Raw genomic sequence first — 18,070 nt, 5'->3', positions numbered from 1 at the left:
TACTCCCCCTACTTCCTCATTCCAAAAAAGACAGAGGCAAAGGCAGATTCTTTCCTATCCTGGATCTTTGAAGACTCAAGCGTTATGTTACCTTTCCGCATGCTGACTACATCGGCCGTGTTGCGGACGGTCGGCCGAGGAGAATGGTTCACCTCAATCGACCTAAAGGATGCTTACTTTCACGTCCCTATTGCCCATCAGCACGGATTATTTTTTTTTTCTCACTCACTCACTCACTCACTCACTCACTCACTCACTCACTCACTCACTCACTCACAGAAGCTTACGTGTGTGAATGAGTGAGTGAAGAAAAAAAAAATCTGTGCGTGCTTTCAAATTGCCACGCGACTGACGTCACCAAGATGCCACGTTCGCCCGGCCCCGTTTGCGACACACCACCTCCCGCTCTGCGATTGGCTGGAGGGTTGTAAATACAGTGGTACCTCTACTTACGAAATTAATTGGTTCTGGACGAAAGTTCTTAAGTAGAACATTTTGTAAGTAGAGACACATTTTCCATGTAAATGCCCTAATCCGTTCCAAGCCTACATAATTTCAGACATAAATGTTTTATAAAGCATAAAAATGCATCAAAACATGTTACAATTAGATTATTGCACAATAAATGAGAGTTGTGCATAATGTAAAAAACAAAGAATAGAGTAAAGAGTAAAAATGATGGTCATTTACCTTTTTAACTGCTGTCGTCATCGTTTTTTGCCCTCTTGTTCATGTTCTCCTCTCTCAGAAGTGTTTTTTTGTTTTGTTTTGTTTTTTGCCTGGTGTTTTGTAAAGAACTCATCCATGGATTTTTTTTCACAAATTCATTGGCCGTTAGTTCATACATTTACGAAAAACTATCGAACACCTCATGGGCCGCGGGATGAATGATGAGGACGCTGAATAGACACCGATCTAGTATACGCTCATACCTATGGTAGAGGTTCCTCTTAGCCAATGGGATGCCAGAACGATGCACAAACACCGATCTAGTATTTACGCTCATAGGTACCTATGGTAGGAAATAGCCATAGCCGAAAGTATGTTGCGCTCGGTAATGTATTTTTACCTTTCGTATCTAGAAATTTCTTTCGTAACAAGAGGCAATATTTTCCCGTTGAGGAGTTTCGTAACTCGAAAATTTCGTATGAAGAGACGTTCGTAAGTAGAGGTTCCACTGTACTGTCTTTCCACAGAAACGACCCGCTGTTTACAAAACAAACACAAAATGCCAAAATACAGGCTGGGAAGGTGGGGGTTTAGGACGAAATTACCACAAAAGATTAACAAAAACACAGATGTGTAGACTGAGAGAAAGTTAAAGTGTGTACATCCTGTATTTAAAAAGTGCATTTTCCTGAGTGAATCCGGCAGACAGCCCCTTTAAGATTTCTGCCTTAGTTGACTCTGGTTCGGATGATTGTTTTCTTGATCCTGGCCGAGTAACATATTTATAATAGTGTCCTATTTTTCGTCTTCGAACACCACGACGGGTGTTAGATGTGGGCGGGTGCCCTCTGGCGGTGGTAACTCGGATCACCGCTACCCTTGAAGTGAAGTTGTCTGGTAATCACCAGGAGACGCGACGTTTTCTTATTATGCCGTCCCGTTCTTCCCCTGTCTTCTTAGGGTTACCATGGCTAAAACTGCATAACCCCGATATTAATTGGGAGACTCCGGCAATCGAGAGTTGGAGCATGTTTTTGTCACTCCCATTGCTTAAGGTCCACTGAGAGCCCCGTACCCTCCTCGATTGAGGAGCCGGAAGTCATAGACGTTACTAGAGTTCCCCCCGAATACCACGATTTGAAAAAAGTGTTTAGTAAGGACCGAGCCCAGTCGTTGCCACCTCATCGTCCCTATGATTGTGCTATAAATCTTGTTCCTAACGCACCTTTACCTAATGTTAAGATGTACCAAGTGTCTCAGCCAGAAAAAGAAGCCTTAAGAGAGTATATTGCTCAATCGCTCGCTGCGGGCCTGATCCGTCCCTCATTCCCCCCCGTGGGGCTGGATTCTGTTTTTTATTGACAAGAAAGATAGGACCGCAACTGTGTGCGGACTGTCGGGCCAGGCCCCACTGGCCCCAAATTCAGAGATGTCACTGTAATCATTTTATTATATTATACTTTATGTTTACCAGATATTAATGCCTGATTTACTCAAGTAAATCCCAAATGTTTCTAAAAAATAATATATGTCGTTCTCGCTCAAAATATCATTGTAAACAATTAAACAAAACATACATGTGCCATTAATTAAAAGGGTAATGAAGGAGGAATTACATTCAGGAAATATACAGTATTAAATTTGAATTAAATAATTAAAACACATTTAACAGTTGGGGAATCATTTAGTATGTCATTACAGCATTGTAATAGCACATTATGGTACACATTCAGGCAATTCCACAGCAATGATTCAAAATGTGTCATTCTTTAAGATCATGTTGTTTTTCTCTAGATCAGGGGTGTCAAACTCATATTAGCTCAGGGGTCGTATGGAGGAAAATATATTACCAAGTGGGCCGCATCGGTAAAATAATGGTATATAACTTGAAAACGATTGCCGTCATTTATACGCAGATTTTCATGGCCCAGCCCTAAATTACGGAGCTCAACTGTAATCATATTGTTCCGAAAAATAACACAAATGCAAATGGCACGCAGCAACACTTTGCCGGTATATGTTCCAGAAGTGTTAAATCAACCTGTTTTGTACATATATTGCTCCCAGAATGCATTGTGTGGTGCAGTTAATGGCGTTAAAAGGACACTAATCCTTACTAGTAATTGTTTTTGTATTTAACATGTTTGTGGGTCTATAATTAAATAATAATAATAATAATAATAATAATAATAATAATAATAATAATAATTTAAAAACAAAAACGTAACTTTAAGTTGTGTGTAAAATGACATCCAGGACGATTCCCCTACTAGTTGCATTGCTCATCTGAGGACTGTTTGTGAAATTACAAATTTATAAATTTTGCTTGCTTGTTTTGCACCGGCTGATTAATTAGTCCGACATTACAATTATAATTTTTTTTTACTTTACAAAATCATCTCGTGGGCCGGATTAAACTCCTTTGCGGGACTGATCCGGCCCGCGGGCCGCATGTTTGACACCCCTGGTCTAGCTGTTGGATGTTTCTAACCTGTGATTTTCTTATCCTGAGGTCAGCAGAAGCCCTCTCATCTTTGTTTGTCTCAAGCTGGTGTTCAATGCCTGTTTGAATATTTATGCATACTGTACATGAGTACACACATACAAGCAACCAAAAAGACATTCATTTGCTTTTACGCTGATCAACAAGGGCATCGTGTTTCTAGTACAATAGATGTTTTTTTTTTTTATGCAGTTGATATAAAACCAAAAAAATTCTACATACATTGTCAGAGACCAAGATAACCCTGCCGTCTCAGAACATTTTCCATTATTAATGTCCATCCATCCATCCATCCATCCATCCATCCATCCATCCATCCATCCATCCATCCATCCATTTTCATAAACGCTTATTCCTCACAGGGGTTGCGGGGGTGCTGGGGCCTATCCCAGCCGGCTTCAGGCATTAGGCGGGGTACACCCTGAACAATTAACCTGCCATGCATGTCTTTGTAATGTGGGAGGAAACCGGAATACACAAAGAAAATCCTTGCAGGCATGAGGAGAACATGTAAACACCACCCAGGAAGTCCGAAACCCGGACTCGATCTCACGCCCTCAGCACTGCCGGCTGACACGCTAACCAGTCATCCACTGTCTTCCAAACAAGGATTATGGGGGCTGCATGACCGTGATGTCACTTCCGGTGCGACTCGGCGCCAGTGTCCAAATTCACGCAGCCTTCGAATCTAGCCTTCAAATCTGGCCTTCGTTTCTGTGGAATTTCCAGGAAGACGTTAAGTTTGTCTTCGACACTTAAAACATGGAGGCACCCAGTTGTTGTTGGCAGTTGTTCGGACTTGGCAATTTGCCTTTGAAATGTAAGCATGTGTTTTTATATTTAATCTTGACATATCACTTAGGTCAAAAGAGTAGTTAGATCCGGATTCAGTGCTTTCATTTGTGACATTGGACTGATGTCATCGGCCAAAAGCACTACAAGATAGCTCTCTCCTAACTACTGTTGGGGGTCTGGGGTATGGTTGTAATTTACTTAAGATACTGAAAACAGTATGTGTAACAAACTCATAAAATACCTTTTTATTTGACAAGCTTTGGATTTCTAATGTAAACATCCTGTTCCCTACATGCTTTATTTGAGTTGTAATTTTTATGTGAAGTGCTTTTATTTTGGTGCACTTCCGGCAGTATAGGAAGTGCTATCCACTCGAGGTCTCTTTACACGAAACAGAAGACGCTAAAAAAAAAAAAAAAGGACCGTGATTCAACGTGTTACTGACTGAATCGCCAATTTACACCGTTTTTGTCTAAGCGCCTAGCTGGAATGGGGACAAGGTATTTGTGTTGTTTTATTGTGATTTTTCATGACGTGAAAAGGAGTTTTTTGTGTTATTTTCCATTGAACTGAAGCTAACGATAGCGTCTCCTAAGTGGTTGATTTACGCTAGTAGCCTTTTGTTTTTGCTAGCAGCGAAGGAGATTAATTATGAGATGACGATTGCAGAATAAAAACAAAAGAAAGTGATAAGAGAGCTAGAAGAGGAACAACGGAAAGCTCTAGAGGCACAACGACGTGAGTTGGATCGTCTGCAGGCAGAGATGGAGGTACTAGTAGTCAGGGTCAAGTTGAACGTGTACAATAAGGAAATGGAAATAAGGAAATGGAACGTGATGATCTTGACTGCACTAGCACTGAGAAGGACAGAGAAGTCATAAGGCTGCCTAAATCTGCAGTTCCACCACAACCTGTTGTTACAGCCTCTCATACAGACATTTCCTCTCTTGCTCAGGTCTTTCAAGACAGCTTAGCTTTGAATAAGCTCTCTGTTCCCGAGCCATTCGTCTTCAACAGTGATCCTATTCAATTCACAGAATAGAAATTGTCATCCTCATCTCTCATTGACCAAAAAGCTATCACTCCTGCTGAAAAACTGTATTATCGGAAGAAATGTGTTGGTGGACCAGCACTTCAGGTACTATATGGGACCTTCTTCCGAAATGATGATAGCACTTACCAGGATGCTTGGAATAAATTAAACCACCACTTTGGTCAGCCATTCAGCATTCAGAGAGCATTTAGAGTCAAATTAGCTAATTGGCCCAGGATTCTACCTAAGGATGCTGAAGGGCTCCGAAACTTCTCAGATTTTCTGAATGTCTGTCAAGACGCCATGCCTCATGTTAAGGGTCTCAATATATTAAAAGACTGTGAGGGAAACCAGAAGCTCGTATATAAGCTACCAGACTGGGCAGCTTTCGCCAAGTCACACAAAGCCTAAATGAAAAGCAAGAATTCCCAACTTTCAAGGAATTGGCGATGTTTGTGTCAACTGAAGCTGAGATTGCCTGCAATCCAATTACCTCCCTGTACGCACGTCATTCATCAGACAACACTGAGAAAAAAGGTTCTAGAGACACAAAGAGAAACAAGGCTAGTGTTCTTACAACTCATACAGTTATGGATGTAATTGCCCAAAGTTCAGATCAGAGAGAGCTTAAAGGTCCCCTCATATGAAATGTTCACTTTTGGGGGGTTTTGACACAAGTATGCCTTACCATAGCCTGACTAAGTTCCCAAAGTTGTAAAATAAACGGCCCATGTTTCTCTTTCCTATGGCCGTTTGTATCACATTAGCTCAAACAGCACTCTCAAATGGGCCGTTTCAGCAGGTCGGTTTTACGCGTCACTAGCTCAGCGCGAACTCCACCCTCACAATTTTCAATCCCTCCCCCCCGCTGGAGCAAACCAACAGCAGCAGCAGGAGGACAGCATGGTCCACGAATTCGCGGCCCTGTATCAACGGACCGGACGGTCGTAGAGGGCCGTCACCGACACCGATGGAAAGCCGAGGTCGACCCGGTTCCGGGGTCCGTGTATTTTTCGGCCATTCGTTTTTCCTTCTGAAGCAAGGACACGGAAAACGGGAAACAAACCGATTTCCGTTTTTTGTTTTGATGTATATGAACAAATAACGGGAAACAAGTCGTCTCCCGTTTTTTTTTTTTTTTAATAAAAATGAAAAAAGGGAAACGAGCCTTATCCGATTTTTCTGTTATGTGTTTATTTAGCACAAATCGGGAAATGAAATGTGGCCGTAAACCGTCTTTCGCAAGCTGGCTTCTCCTTGACCCGGGAGCCGTTCATCTTTTGCGGCGCGTCACTGCTGTTGCTGCAGTAATAAATATATATATATACATACATATTGATTGAAGGTGAGAAATCGGATACCCTTACCACAGTAACAGAACGTGAAGTGGCAGAATGTTGCATTTAAGAACCTGCAGAAAACTCAACTAAACTTTATTTATAAAGCGCTTTAAGAACAGGCATTGCTGTATACAAAGTGCTGTACATAAACATAAACATCAGTTTTGCAGTAAACAAGAACAAAGCAAACATTTTGAAGTACGAATAGTTGTTGTTGTTTTTTTTTTACAAGTAAATACATTTTACATCAGTAAATAAATAAGAAGTAGTGAATAAAGAGATAAATACAGGGTGACCCAAAAAGATGCGTACCCATATTTTATTCGATAAAAAATCCATTTTTTAACGAATGTCTTTTCTGTTGCAGGACGTGAAAGGTGAACCTATGGATGATCATTTTCAGCTATAGTTGCCCTGAAAATGTCTTGGACAAATCAGCAGAAGATATTCTCCCTGGAGACCTATTTTGCGACAAAATCATACCAGAGTGTACAGATTCAGTTTCGAAAGCGTTTCCATTGTCGCAACTTTCCATCTTACCCCACCTGCTACATTATGAGCTGCGAGCAGCGATAAAGGACCCTCGCAGCCTGGGCCACTTTGTGGTTACTTGCAGGTTGAGGTACTGTAACATTGGGGTACTGGCACATTGGAAGCAGAATTTCTTTGAAAATGGCATAATAAACCTTTACATGTGGATTTTTTTTGCCAAATGTGATGAGTGTGTAAATCTCAATGGGTTTTGGTTAATGTTAAGATCTGCAAAAATCAGTGTCCTTTTTTATTTTTAGGCAATGAGTTGTCCTGATTGGCATTTTTTGTAAAAGTATAATATGCATCGTCGTTCGTGGTACTCATTGCACAATGTTGCTTTTTTAGAAGCTATCAAAAATAAATAAAACAAACTCAAAAGTACATGTGTTTGGATAGGTCTTTTTTTTTCTTTTTTTTTCGATTTTGATTTTGAGTGGTAGAAAGTAAAAGAATATTCATAAATGACTTAGTTATCACATTTACAATGAGTATACAAATTTTGTACAAAATACCGTATGTGGGGTATTTCCTTTTTATGCCTCAAGGGCTAGGTGGCGCTGTATTTCTAACTGAATGTTGTCATAGAGATACCTTCAGGCCTTCACTATAAACATACATGTCACGTTTGGGATTTTTTCGAGCATGTAGCAGGGAGTTATTAAGCATATCCTTCATTCACGATTTTGCTATTATTGTCCATAGAGGTTTATCAAAAATAAATAAAACAAATAAAAAATGCATATGTTTGGATAGGTCTGACCCCAGTGAACATTTTGAGTGGTGGAAAGTAAAGAATATTTATAAATTACTTTGTTATCACAATTACAATGAGTTCACAATTTTTTTTTTTACAAAATACCGTATGTTGGGTATTTTTTTTTATGCCTCAAGGACTAGGTGGTGCTGTATTTATAACTAGGGATGCACGATATTTATCGGACCGATACAATATCGGCCGATATGGGAAAATATGTCGTCATTTTTCATCGGCCCGATATGTATATTTTTGCCGATACAAAGGTCCGATACATCTACTCATTCACTGCCAGTCATTATAGAAAATTTTTACATTTCCAATACTCGCGTGATATTACATTCAATAATTAGATATAAACCGAATCTACCAAATAACAGAATAGACTCCCTACTTTTTGTCTCGTCCCGTTCTTTTATAATTGACAGCAGAAAAATGTAGGTTTGCCAAAATACAGCCATTTCTACCATGGACTCTGAAACTGTGTTTATTTCCTATAAAATGGGGCAATGATGTCATCTACCCGTGGTTGGGCATCAGTAAAGTTGTTTCCAAGTTTGATATTTACAGTGGAGCATGCTCAGATTCGCCCCCATTTAGCACCGCTCTAAAAAATACAATTGACAAGTATACTTGTCAAAGGCAGTGAATGAGTTAAAGTCTGTACACTGTTTGCAACGTGAGGAGGACCCTACAATACACCAAGTCGCGCTGCTTACGTCTTGTATAGACCATGTTGTGCTGATTACATCATCACGCCTCTCGCTCTTGTAGACCGGCATAAAAAAACAAAAACAAAAACAAAAAAACGGCTTAACCGAAGCTTGGTCCACCCCACACTGCTGTCTAGACTAGCACGTAGCAATCAACATGTCCTCCTCACCAGTGTGGTGGTTTTTCTCCATGGCAGAAGGTCAAAACATTTTCAGCAAGGGTTCTAAGAGGGGGAAAGAAGGCTTTTGCCCACCTGAAAATCCTTCACCATGGCAGAGCTGTTTTGAACAAACTTGAGGCAGCAGCTAATGTTGCTAGGCTAACGGCGCTAAGCTAACAAGCCAGCAGCAACAAATCTAAAGGCGGAATGACAATTACCATCCAGACGACTTTTGGCAAGCACAGAGGAGAGAAAGCGGAACAGAGCGGTTTTGAACGAACTTGAATGAGGCACAGCTGTAGCAGCTAATGTTGCTAGGCTAACGGCGCTAATTTAAGAAGACAGCAAGGCAGAAACAACAAATCTAAAGCCATTAACGCCAAAGTTGTGGCTTTTATAGCGCTAGACAAGCAGCCGTTTTTTTTGTTTTGTTTTGTTTTTTTGTAGCTGACCCGTTTTTTTTACAATTTAATAGCACATTTGGAGCTACGTTGCATCCTCCGAAGTGGCCACAGCTTGATTGACAAGAATGGACTAACATTGTGGGGGGTTCAAGGATGCGTATCATATGTTATTTTATGTTTAACTTTTAAAGTCAAGCCAAGCAGTGATCTAACTATTTAATGCCAGGTACTGTCGGCTGTAACCAAGCCACAACAAAACACGTGAATCTAAGCAGCTTGCTTATTTATTTATTTATTTATTTACTTATTTATTATTTTCCAGTCTGTGTTTCCCTCACAGTGTCAGGGCTCCGGCCTCTTCCCCATGAGCCCTGCCCCCTTTTTCTTCTTCCCCTGTGTGTTTGTGTGTATGTGTGTATGTGTGAGTGCTGCTTGGCAAGGTGGAGACTCAGCTTGAGCGGGAACCAGGTGCCGGCAATCAACAATCACCAGCCTATATAAGCCAGCCCTGTACCGCACCCTGGTGCCAGATCGTCGTATATTGTCATACAGTCAGTTGCATCTTGCCTTCTTCGAGACATTGTTCTGATCTGCCTTTTTTTATACCTGTCTAGATCTCCTGCACCAACCAAGTCTGCACTCTTCTCGTCCAGCCAAAGCACCTCAGCTGCGGATCACATGTTCCCTGCTTGGAATCAGCCCCCACGTCTTATTCATCACCTTTGATTGTTTATTAAAGAACTTGCACGCTACCAGCTTCTCACCTGTGTCTGCACCGAATCCCTGTCCAATACACTCAAACCTTAACACACAGGACCACGGGAAACAACATAACCACCCACGCACCCACAAGTGTTGCTGCGATACCAATTTTGTCTATTTACTTGATTTCAATTTTTTTTAAATTAAGGATGACAAATGTTAATGCATATAATTTTATCAAACGTTCACCAACCTCATCCTCATGCACTATTGCACTTAGGGTTGAATAATTCATAATAATGCATTCCTATTGTATAATGCATACATACATGAATGTTTTGTTTTTCCAGATAAACCAGTTGTATTTCTGTATTAATTTAAAAACTAACTTTTTATTTTGTGTAATTATCTGTTTGACATTTCATATAGAAAATACACATTTGAAAGAGACACATTTGTTTGCTGTCATAATCAGAACTACTAAAACATCAGTTTTTCCATTCCTGGATGAACAAATTGCAGATTATATGAAGGCTATATTAAATATATATATATATATATATATATATATATATATATATATATATATATATATATATATATATATATATATATATATATATAAAATTAGCGGTTATCGGTATCGACCATACAAAGCAGAAAATTATCAGTATCAGTTGAAATTTTTCATATCGTGCATCACTATTTATAACTGAATGTTGTCGTAGAGATACCTTCAAGCCTTGACTATAAATATACGTGTCAAGTTTGGGATTTTGTGGAACATGTACTGGGAAGTTATTAAGCATATCCTTTTTCATTGCGAAACACCAAATTTGATGCCCCGCATTCATCATATAGTATTTCGAAAAGTCAAGATTTTTTTTTTCCCCTGTTGTTGACTCACGTCTTGACATGGTCCAGGTCAAGTTTGAAGCAAATTTGATGAAACGTCGAGGAGAAGTGGGCAAAAGTATGACCCAGTAAATGTGCAAAAATCGACAAAAATGGGACATTGAAAAATTAGTAGCTCACTTCCTGTTCACCTAAAAGTATTTGTGTATCTTCCTTAAATGTACAACCGGGGCTGCTTCGTTCAACATTTCTAGGGGACGCTATTGAGTCATTTAAAAATAGCACAATCCAAGACAAAGGGGGCTAGGCACTTCCTAATTTACAACAATATTATTATGATGCACAATTGCGTCATTTGATCTGTTGGTGTGATGTGGGATATGTGGCCAAATGGAAACATATTGAAGTTCTTTCACTCGAATACACTCCAACAACTTCAATACAAACATACGTGGGACAAACAGAGACACTTGCATATTTGAAAGACAATCCTATTAATCCAGTGGTAACATATACACTGGAGGTATGGTACTCTATGGTGAAACAATTAAAAATAGGAAAGGAAATTGGTTTGTTAAAATGGATTTCATTCTATACTAAATTCAAACCAAGTACATTGGATGGTGGGTTTAAAATTTGGGCAGACAGAGGAATTACGGCTATGTGTACCACTGTTAAAAAAGGAGACGTATTAAGCTTTCAGGAGCTAAGAGATACATACAACTTGAATAATCGGGACTTCTTTAGATATTTGCAAATGAGGGATTATTATATAAAAGATGTTAAGACATGTGAGGATAAAATACACCCTGTTATAAAATTACTCTCGAGAGCCTATGGAGGCGGTGTCCCGAAAATTGTGTCATCTCTGTATCGTTGTTTGATGGATTATAAATTGGGGTCTACACTGTAGGTAAAAACTAAATGGGAAAGAGAGCTGGGTGAGATGGTCTCAGAGGGAACGTGGCATGATGTGTGGAAAATACACAATTCGACCGTACAATCTCCTAAATGGAAAGAATTCAATTGGAAAAATGTAATGTGTTATTTTATCACACCCAACATTAAAAGTAAACAAACAAAAACCCAGCAGACATGTTGGAGACAATGTGCATATACAGATCCAAATCATACACACATTTTCTGTGAATGCACCGAAATCCGACCCTTTTGGGGGAGCGTTCACTCAGCTAGCTCTCTGTGATGCTTTGGGGTATCCTGTTCCAAGGTCTTGCTTGGTTTTGTACTTGGGATATTTGGAAGAGGCTGTGCACAAGGATGATCAACATTTTGTTAATATACTCTGATGGCTGGCAAAAAGGCCATTGCAAAGAATTGGCTTAAGACTGAAGCGCCATCTTTTAAGCAATGGCTGAGAATCGTGGATGACATACTGGACATGGACCGCCTTACATACAGACTGAGACTGAAGGAAAATCTCTTTCACAAGAATTGGGGGAAATGGCTGACATTCAGGGAAAAACTTATTTCGAATGGATCATAACATAATCTGACATTATCACAGGCTTGTTTCTGCTTTTGTTTTGCTTTTTTGTCTTTTTTTTGTTTTTTGTTTCTTAATTTTGTTTGAGGAGAATGTTATTCATGTTTAAAATGTTAAATAAAGATTGTTAAAAAAGAAAAAAATAACACAATCCACGATAAAATATTGCTCATTTTTCCAGGCCAGATGTGTGTGACAAGTTTCATGTGTTTCTATACGAGTTTAGGCCCTCAAAATTGTCTTTTTTTTTGGCGAACAGAGCTTAGCCACGCCCACAGCGATTTGCGAAAACTCACAAACTTCGTGTTGTAACATCATGAAGGCCGAAACCCTCTTCTGAACAAATATGAGGTAGGTACGGTTAACGTGGTTGGAGAAAAATGTTGAAGAAAAATCGTACGAAAAAAAATTGCCAGTAGGTGGCGCTATCAGTAAGATGAAATGTAAGTTCGTAGATGTCTTAAGGGCTGGACTCTCATTAAATGTGTGAAATTTTGAGAAGATCAAAATTAAACGGTCAAGTTAAAGCAGCTTTTATTGTCACGAAAAATCATCAGATTTTGCAACACCGTAATGGCCACGCCCTTTGGGGAAAAGTTACAGTATTCGGTGTGGGGCATGATCAACATCAGGCTTGTCTGACCAATTTTCAACTGGATCCTTTCAACGAGCTCGGCACAGTAGCTAAAAACGTAAAGTATGACATTTATTGTCACCACTAGGTGGCGCTATATGTATAACTGAATTTTATCATATAGATGTTTTCAGGCCGTGACTATTAAATTGCATGAGAAGTTGGGGATTTTTTGGAGCTTGTACATGGCCGTTATTAAGCATTTGCTCTTTCTGGACAAATGAAATTTTAAAGGCAATATTTGATGCCCCGCCCCTGTCATATAGTATTTCAAAAAGTCACGATTTTTTTGCCCAGTTGTTGTCTCAGGTCTTGAGGTGATTCACGCCAAGTTTGAAGTCAATTGGACAAAAACTTTTTGCAAAGGGGGAAAAAGCATGACCACAGTGACGCGCTGCAGACAGCTGATCCGCATGCCTTCTGCCTTCAAAAAGACAAACAACTTGTAGATTAGTGCGCGTCTATCAGCTGTATGCGGGGAGCCACGCAGTGATACGAACGAACAGAAAAGTAGTGCCCAGCTGTAATGGTGTCTGACTTTTTTTTCAGAAAGGAGTTTTGTGATGCAAATGTATCATTCTTTTGAACACTAATTGTTTTTAGAAGAAAAACGCTTTATTTCCGTGACCCAAGACAACTTGCTTGGCTACTGTCATCTCGATCAACACTGGACCAGAACTCGTGTCACAGAACGCTGTCAGGGGTAAGTCTGTGATGATCGCACACACTGGAGGTGAGGATGAAATAGAGATTCATGTAAAAAAAAATCCGAACTCTCTTTAAGAGCTGGACATTCATCAAATGTGTGAAATTTTGATTTTGAATGGGATGTTTGGCTTCACAAGCTAAACATCCAATTTTCTTCAGTAAAGAGCAGCATAATTCCAGCCTCATTTTCAAACGTGTTCATCAATGTCTTGGTCACACTTGACGATCTCACACATTCTCATCTGTGAGGAGAAATTCTGGATTATAAGGGGCAGTTCTGCCATAAGAAAAATGATTGATGAGTGCAGCTTCTGTAAGCGCTACAATGGCAGACTTTTACAGGAGAAGAAGGCTGACCTAACTGCTGCAAGGATTATACCTGACCATCTCCTTTTCACCAACAATGGTTATCTCAGTATTGTGAATCATGACTTTCAGAAGTTAGGTTTACATTTCACAGCGATTTTTTTTTTCTTGCTCACTTTGCTTTCATTTATCATTTTATTGTTGATGGTTCTGATGATGCAGACCAATCTTTGAGTCACACTCGGAAATATCCCTTATGAGAGAACATTTATGATCACATTCTTACTGATGACATTAGCATTAGAGCTTCTCCCACACTTATTGTACACTTATGGGTAGAACCGTACTGCACAGGAAGAAAATAACGTGAAAAACATGTAGCTGAAAAGTCAGTGTTCAACTAGTTCTGTAGGAGGTGCTCATGATGTTTAAGGAAGACAGACGGCCGGAGTTGTTAGGATTACTTTAAAAACATCTCTCTCCCCTCATTGGGCGCCGAGCGGGATCTAGCATTTGGTGTTTTGTGTGCGTGTGCGCGCGCACGCTTATAACTGGTGTTATGGTGCGGATGGATACAACAGATTTCAACGACGACGTGTGCCGTATGTCACTCGATGGCTCGTTGCCGAACGGTCATTTCTCATGCAATGATGGAGCGTGCATAGAACGCCAGCTTGGAACGCAAGCGAGTGGCCTCGTACTTCCTACCTTTCCTCTGTGACCGAGAGGGGTTCCCATGACTACAGGGTATGCGCAAAAAGTGTTTCCAGTACACTTGACTTTAGTGTGTATATATATATATATATATATATATATATGTATATATATATATATGTGTTGTAACAAATATGGCCGATGGCCCAGTCCACCCTTTTTTTTTTTTGCTTGCTTCTTCTAAAGCAAACTCTCTGCAGTTGCATAAACATTCCACAGCTCAGACAGGATCTAAGCTTGGTTAGCTCTGCAGGTGGTCACTCAACCACCAACAAAGCTCTTTTGAAGCCGCTGACCAGGTGACAAAGGAATTTATGCGTCTGCCGAAGGAGTCTATTCGGGCCCCGACTTCCCGGAGCCCGAGAAAACGCCTTCAATGAATTAGAATATACAAACGACTGATCAAAGGAATGTTTATGACCTTTCTTATCAACCAGGGGGGACTCTCTGGCGTCGCCCCTCCAGGGGGACTCCTGGAACGTCTAGATGGAGCAACAGCACCGTCAAGTGGTGAAACTTGGAACTATCCTTAGTGACAATTCATACAAGTAACCACAATTTACAAATATTATACTATGATAATTCTTGACAGATAACTGAACTACGAATGATTCATGTTATGTCTTTGTGTGTGTGTACGTCCTATGTCATTTGTACTCCATAAGGAATGAAAGGTAATCAATATCTTTCAGTTCAGTCAGATAAGGCTCAAGAACGACCTCACAAATTAGTTTATGATGCATTAATTACGATGTGTGCTAAACGGGTTGTGTGGGAAAACTGATTTGCCAGACTGGCCAAATTTAATGCCAAATTATTAATCCCTTTAATAATTTGCTCTTTTTTTTAAAGTCTGTGTGAGCGAACAGAAGGGTTTGCCACCACCGACTGAAGCCCTGCCCATAGACTTTAAAAAGACTAGAGGACCCTCTCTCTCACTCTCTTCCCCCGATGCCTCTTCACGATCGCTCTCTCTCTCGCTTCTTCTACTGAAACATCCTCAGGCCAACTACCTGCAAGTTTCCCAGCCTGCTCCAACTCTTTGTTCCTGGCAGCAACCATTGCCACGAGAGCAGAGCTCCACGCCACGCCAAAGCAGCAACGAACTCCGCGGCCCCGGGGTACACTTGCAACGTACTGCCGGACTCAAGGTTGTGCACTTAAGCCGCACTGCATCTCACCTGCTATTCGGTGGCGCCGCACCGCTGTACAAGCGCACCTCCAACGGCGGGCCTTCGCCCGTACGCCGGCACGCCGCAAACCGAGCTCCAACACCTGGAGTCGGACAGCTGCCCGGCCAATCAAGGAACGAGCCGCACAACTACGTCAGCCCCCGAGCGGCTCCCTTGCTCACCTGTGGAATAGCCCCTTTTTGATTTTTCTTGCCTTTTTTTGAACCAACATTGACTATTTTTCCCCCTTTTCCAAAGACCTTCCATTTCTGCTCGTTCTACGCAGTATCCAACTCGAAAGTGCACATTTGATTTTCTCCAATTCGGCATACCGCTGTGTGCAACTTACATTTGAAACATATCACAGACCTAGCAAGTTAAATTTCTCTTTTTCCTGTTTCCTTATTCGTTTGCATTCTTTCCCTATTTTGATTAGCTTTATTTGATTTCTTTTCTCCTGACGGTAGGATAGTTAGTTAGGCAGTGTTTTGATTCTGTAGTGTAGCAATCATGAATAAATGCATGTTTTATTAACTCTATTCTGCCTAAGTCATCTGTGTTTCCGAGTGGATTATTATTCTTTTGTTAGTACAACGAACCACTGAATATCAGTGTGGCGACTTTAGATCATAAATGACTGATGAAGAAAGGATTTTGGTCGTTGCTTGCTCCTGTTAACCCAAAGCAAAGCCAACGTGGTGCCCCTAGAGGTTATCGAGGTAAATACAATTTACCTCTGTAACGTCCAGATTATGAATTCGTCTAAAAGACGACCCAATTATCGCTACAGACACCTTGGCTCAACTGGTGCAAAAGCTGACCAAGGACTTACCTGGATACGCTGAGTCTATTAGGGATGTGGATGTCAATATGCTCAATGATAACCTCGCGCAGCGACGCTGAGACAAAAGCCCCAAAGGACAAATCACTCATTCGAATGCTCGGATGTCTGACTTTGAACCTTGCCGCGCAGTTGAAGCTTAGCGATTCCGAGGATTGTCAAGTGAAACACCAAGTTGACATGGCACGACAGCAGAGCCGTGACGCCACGGCACAGCTTGAAGCCGCCCACGACCGAGTGAAGGTCATGGAGACCCAGCTGGTTGACGTTAAAGCACAGATGGATGAGGCAGAAGCCTGCGCAGATGCGGTGCTAGCCGGAAATCTGGACAGTGACGCAGATGAGTCTGCTTCCACTGATGACTCCCCTCAAAAGATTGGTGAGTTAACCCAAGCTCTCGCCTCCGCCGAAGAGACAAATCGAGAGCAAGAACAACTGCTGAGATCCGCGGCAAATGAAATTCACAAACTAAAAGCAGAGGTGACTGACTTGACTGAACGACCGTCAAAAGGCCAACTTCGGCGAGAAGAAGCGAATTACTTTCGGGTTAGTTCGTCGCTAGCTCAGTCAACCGACGAAGTGAAGCGCCTCCAAGTTCAGATACAAACCCTGAGGGAGGAACGCAATGCCGAAGTGGACCGCTCGTATGACCTGCGAACCAAATTAGCATTGACTGAAGCCGAGGTGACCCGCCTCCGACAATGCCAGCAGCAATATGAGACAGAGTTAGCTCAAATTAAACGCGAGTTGCAACGCGCGCAGCAGTTAAATGAGGCCTCCCGAGGAGCCTCCCTGCCGGGAGCTCCACCCCCACACAGACACGTAGGGTACACCCCGCGTATCATCGGAGGTGTCCACGGTGCACCTGTTCTTGACGCTGTCCTCGCCTTGTGGGCTGACAAATCGGCCATTTCTGCAGCATTCGCTGACAACTTGCGAGATCTCGACCCAAACATTCTTTTCGTCTCCAAGTCTTGCCGGTTTCCATTGAACACAGAACCTCCCCTTACAATAACCGCAGTGGGTGTGTGCGCCTTAAATCTTCAGTGGAAGCAGCGCTCACTGACCCACTACTTCTTGGTTGTCCCGGACGCGCCTCACACCCTTTTTGTGGGTGCAGATTTTCTTGTTCGTCTTGGACACCATCAACAACGTGCTGTGGTCCCTCACCAACTCGGAACCTCTAGCTTGTGTTCCCAATCTTCCAAACATGAAGTCTGGGCAGACCATCCCAGATGCTTGCGAAGTCTTAAACGAGGATGAAGTGATCGCTCCGGCGACCACGATCAACATTCCGGTTGGCTTGGTGGCGCGAGCTAACCAGGTCTTGAATGCTCGCTCCGCTTTCTTTCGAATTTCATCAGGAATTCATGAACCTGTCGTTACTCTTGGAGGCCACGCCCATCGTGGACGCCTCCCTCACCACTCTGATCTTGGTTCACAACCCCCTTGCGTACGACGTTCGCATACCAAAAGCGACCCGTCGGGGCCTGCTCATCCGTTCCGACTTCCATGACTTCACTCTAACGGTGCCTGTGGTTGGACACATCCCATCCGACTTGTTCTTGACTGAAGACACGGGTGGCCGAAGACTCACCAGGTCATCTCAGCTTGTTATGGTCAACCCTGCCGGTCCCACGAACGATGAAGACATCGTCCGGGTGGACCTGGGGACAGACCAACAACTGGTGATTTATGCCTTGAGCGCGTTGCCTCGAACGCCCTCTA

The 18,070-nt window shown here is 41.7% G+C and overlaps 1 protein-coding gene across 7 annotated transcripts in view; it reads right to left on the bottom strand.

The window, feature by feature from the left end:
- The window catches only part of LOC144020694 (syntaxin-3-like), a 268,512-nt gene that overhangs the window by 222,864 nt on the left and 27,578 nt on the right, over window positions 1-18,070 (bottom strand). For 6 of the 7 annotated variants that reach the window (XR_013283944.1, XR_013283943.1, XM_077524421.1 and 3 more), the window contains exon 5: window positions 3,161-3,231. The exons of the other annotated variant lie outside the window; for it this stretch is intronic. Coding sequence is in view for 4 of the 6 variants with exons in the window: in XM_077524421.1 (XP_077380547.1) it covers window positions 3,161-3,231 (71 nt within the window). In the remaining 2 variants the exon portion in view is untranslated. The remainder of the gene's footprint in view (window positions 1-3,160; window positions 3,232-18,070) is intronic. 7 annotated transcript variants of the gene reach the window in all.

This window comes from Festucalex cinctus, chromosome 6 (assembly GCF_051991245.1).
Source record: "Festucalex cinctus isolate MCC-2025b chromosome 6, RoL_Fcin_1.0, whole genome shotgun sequence".
In the NCBI taxonomy this organism is placed as follows: Eukaryota; Metazoa; Chordata; class Actinopteri; order Syngnathiformes; family Syngnathidae; genus Festucalex; species Festucalex cinctus.
This window is presented reverse-complemented; position numbering and strand designations above follow the sequence as displayed.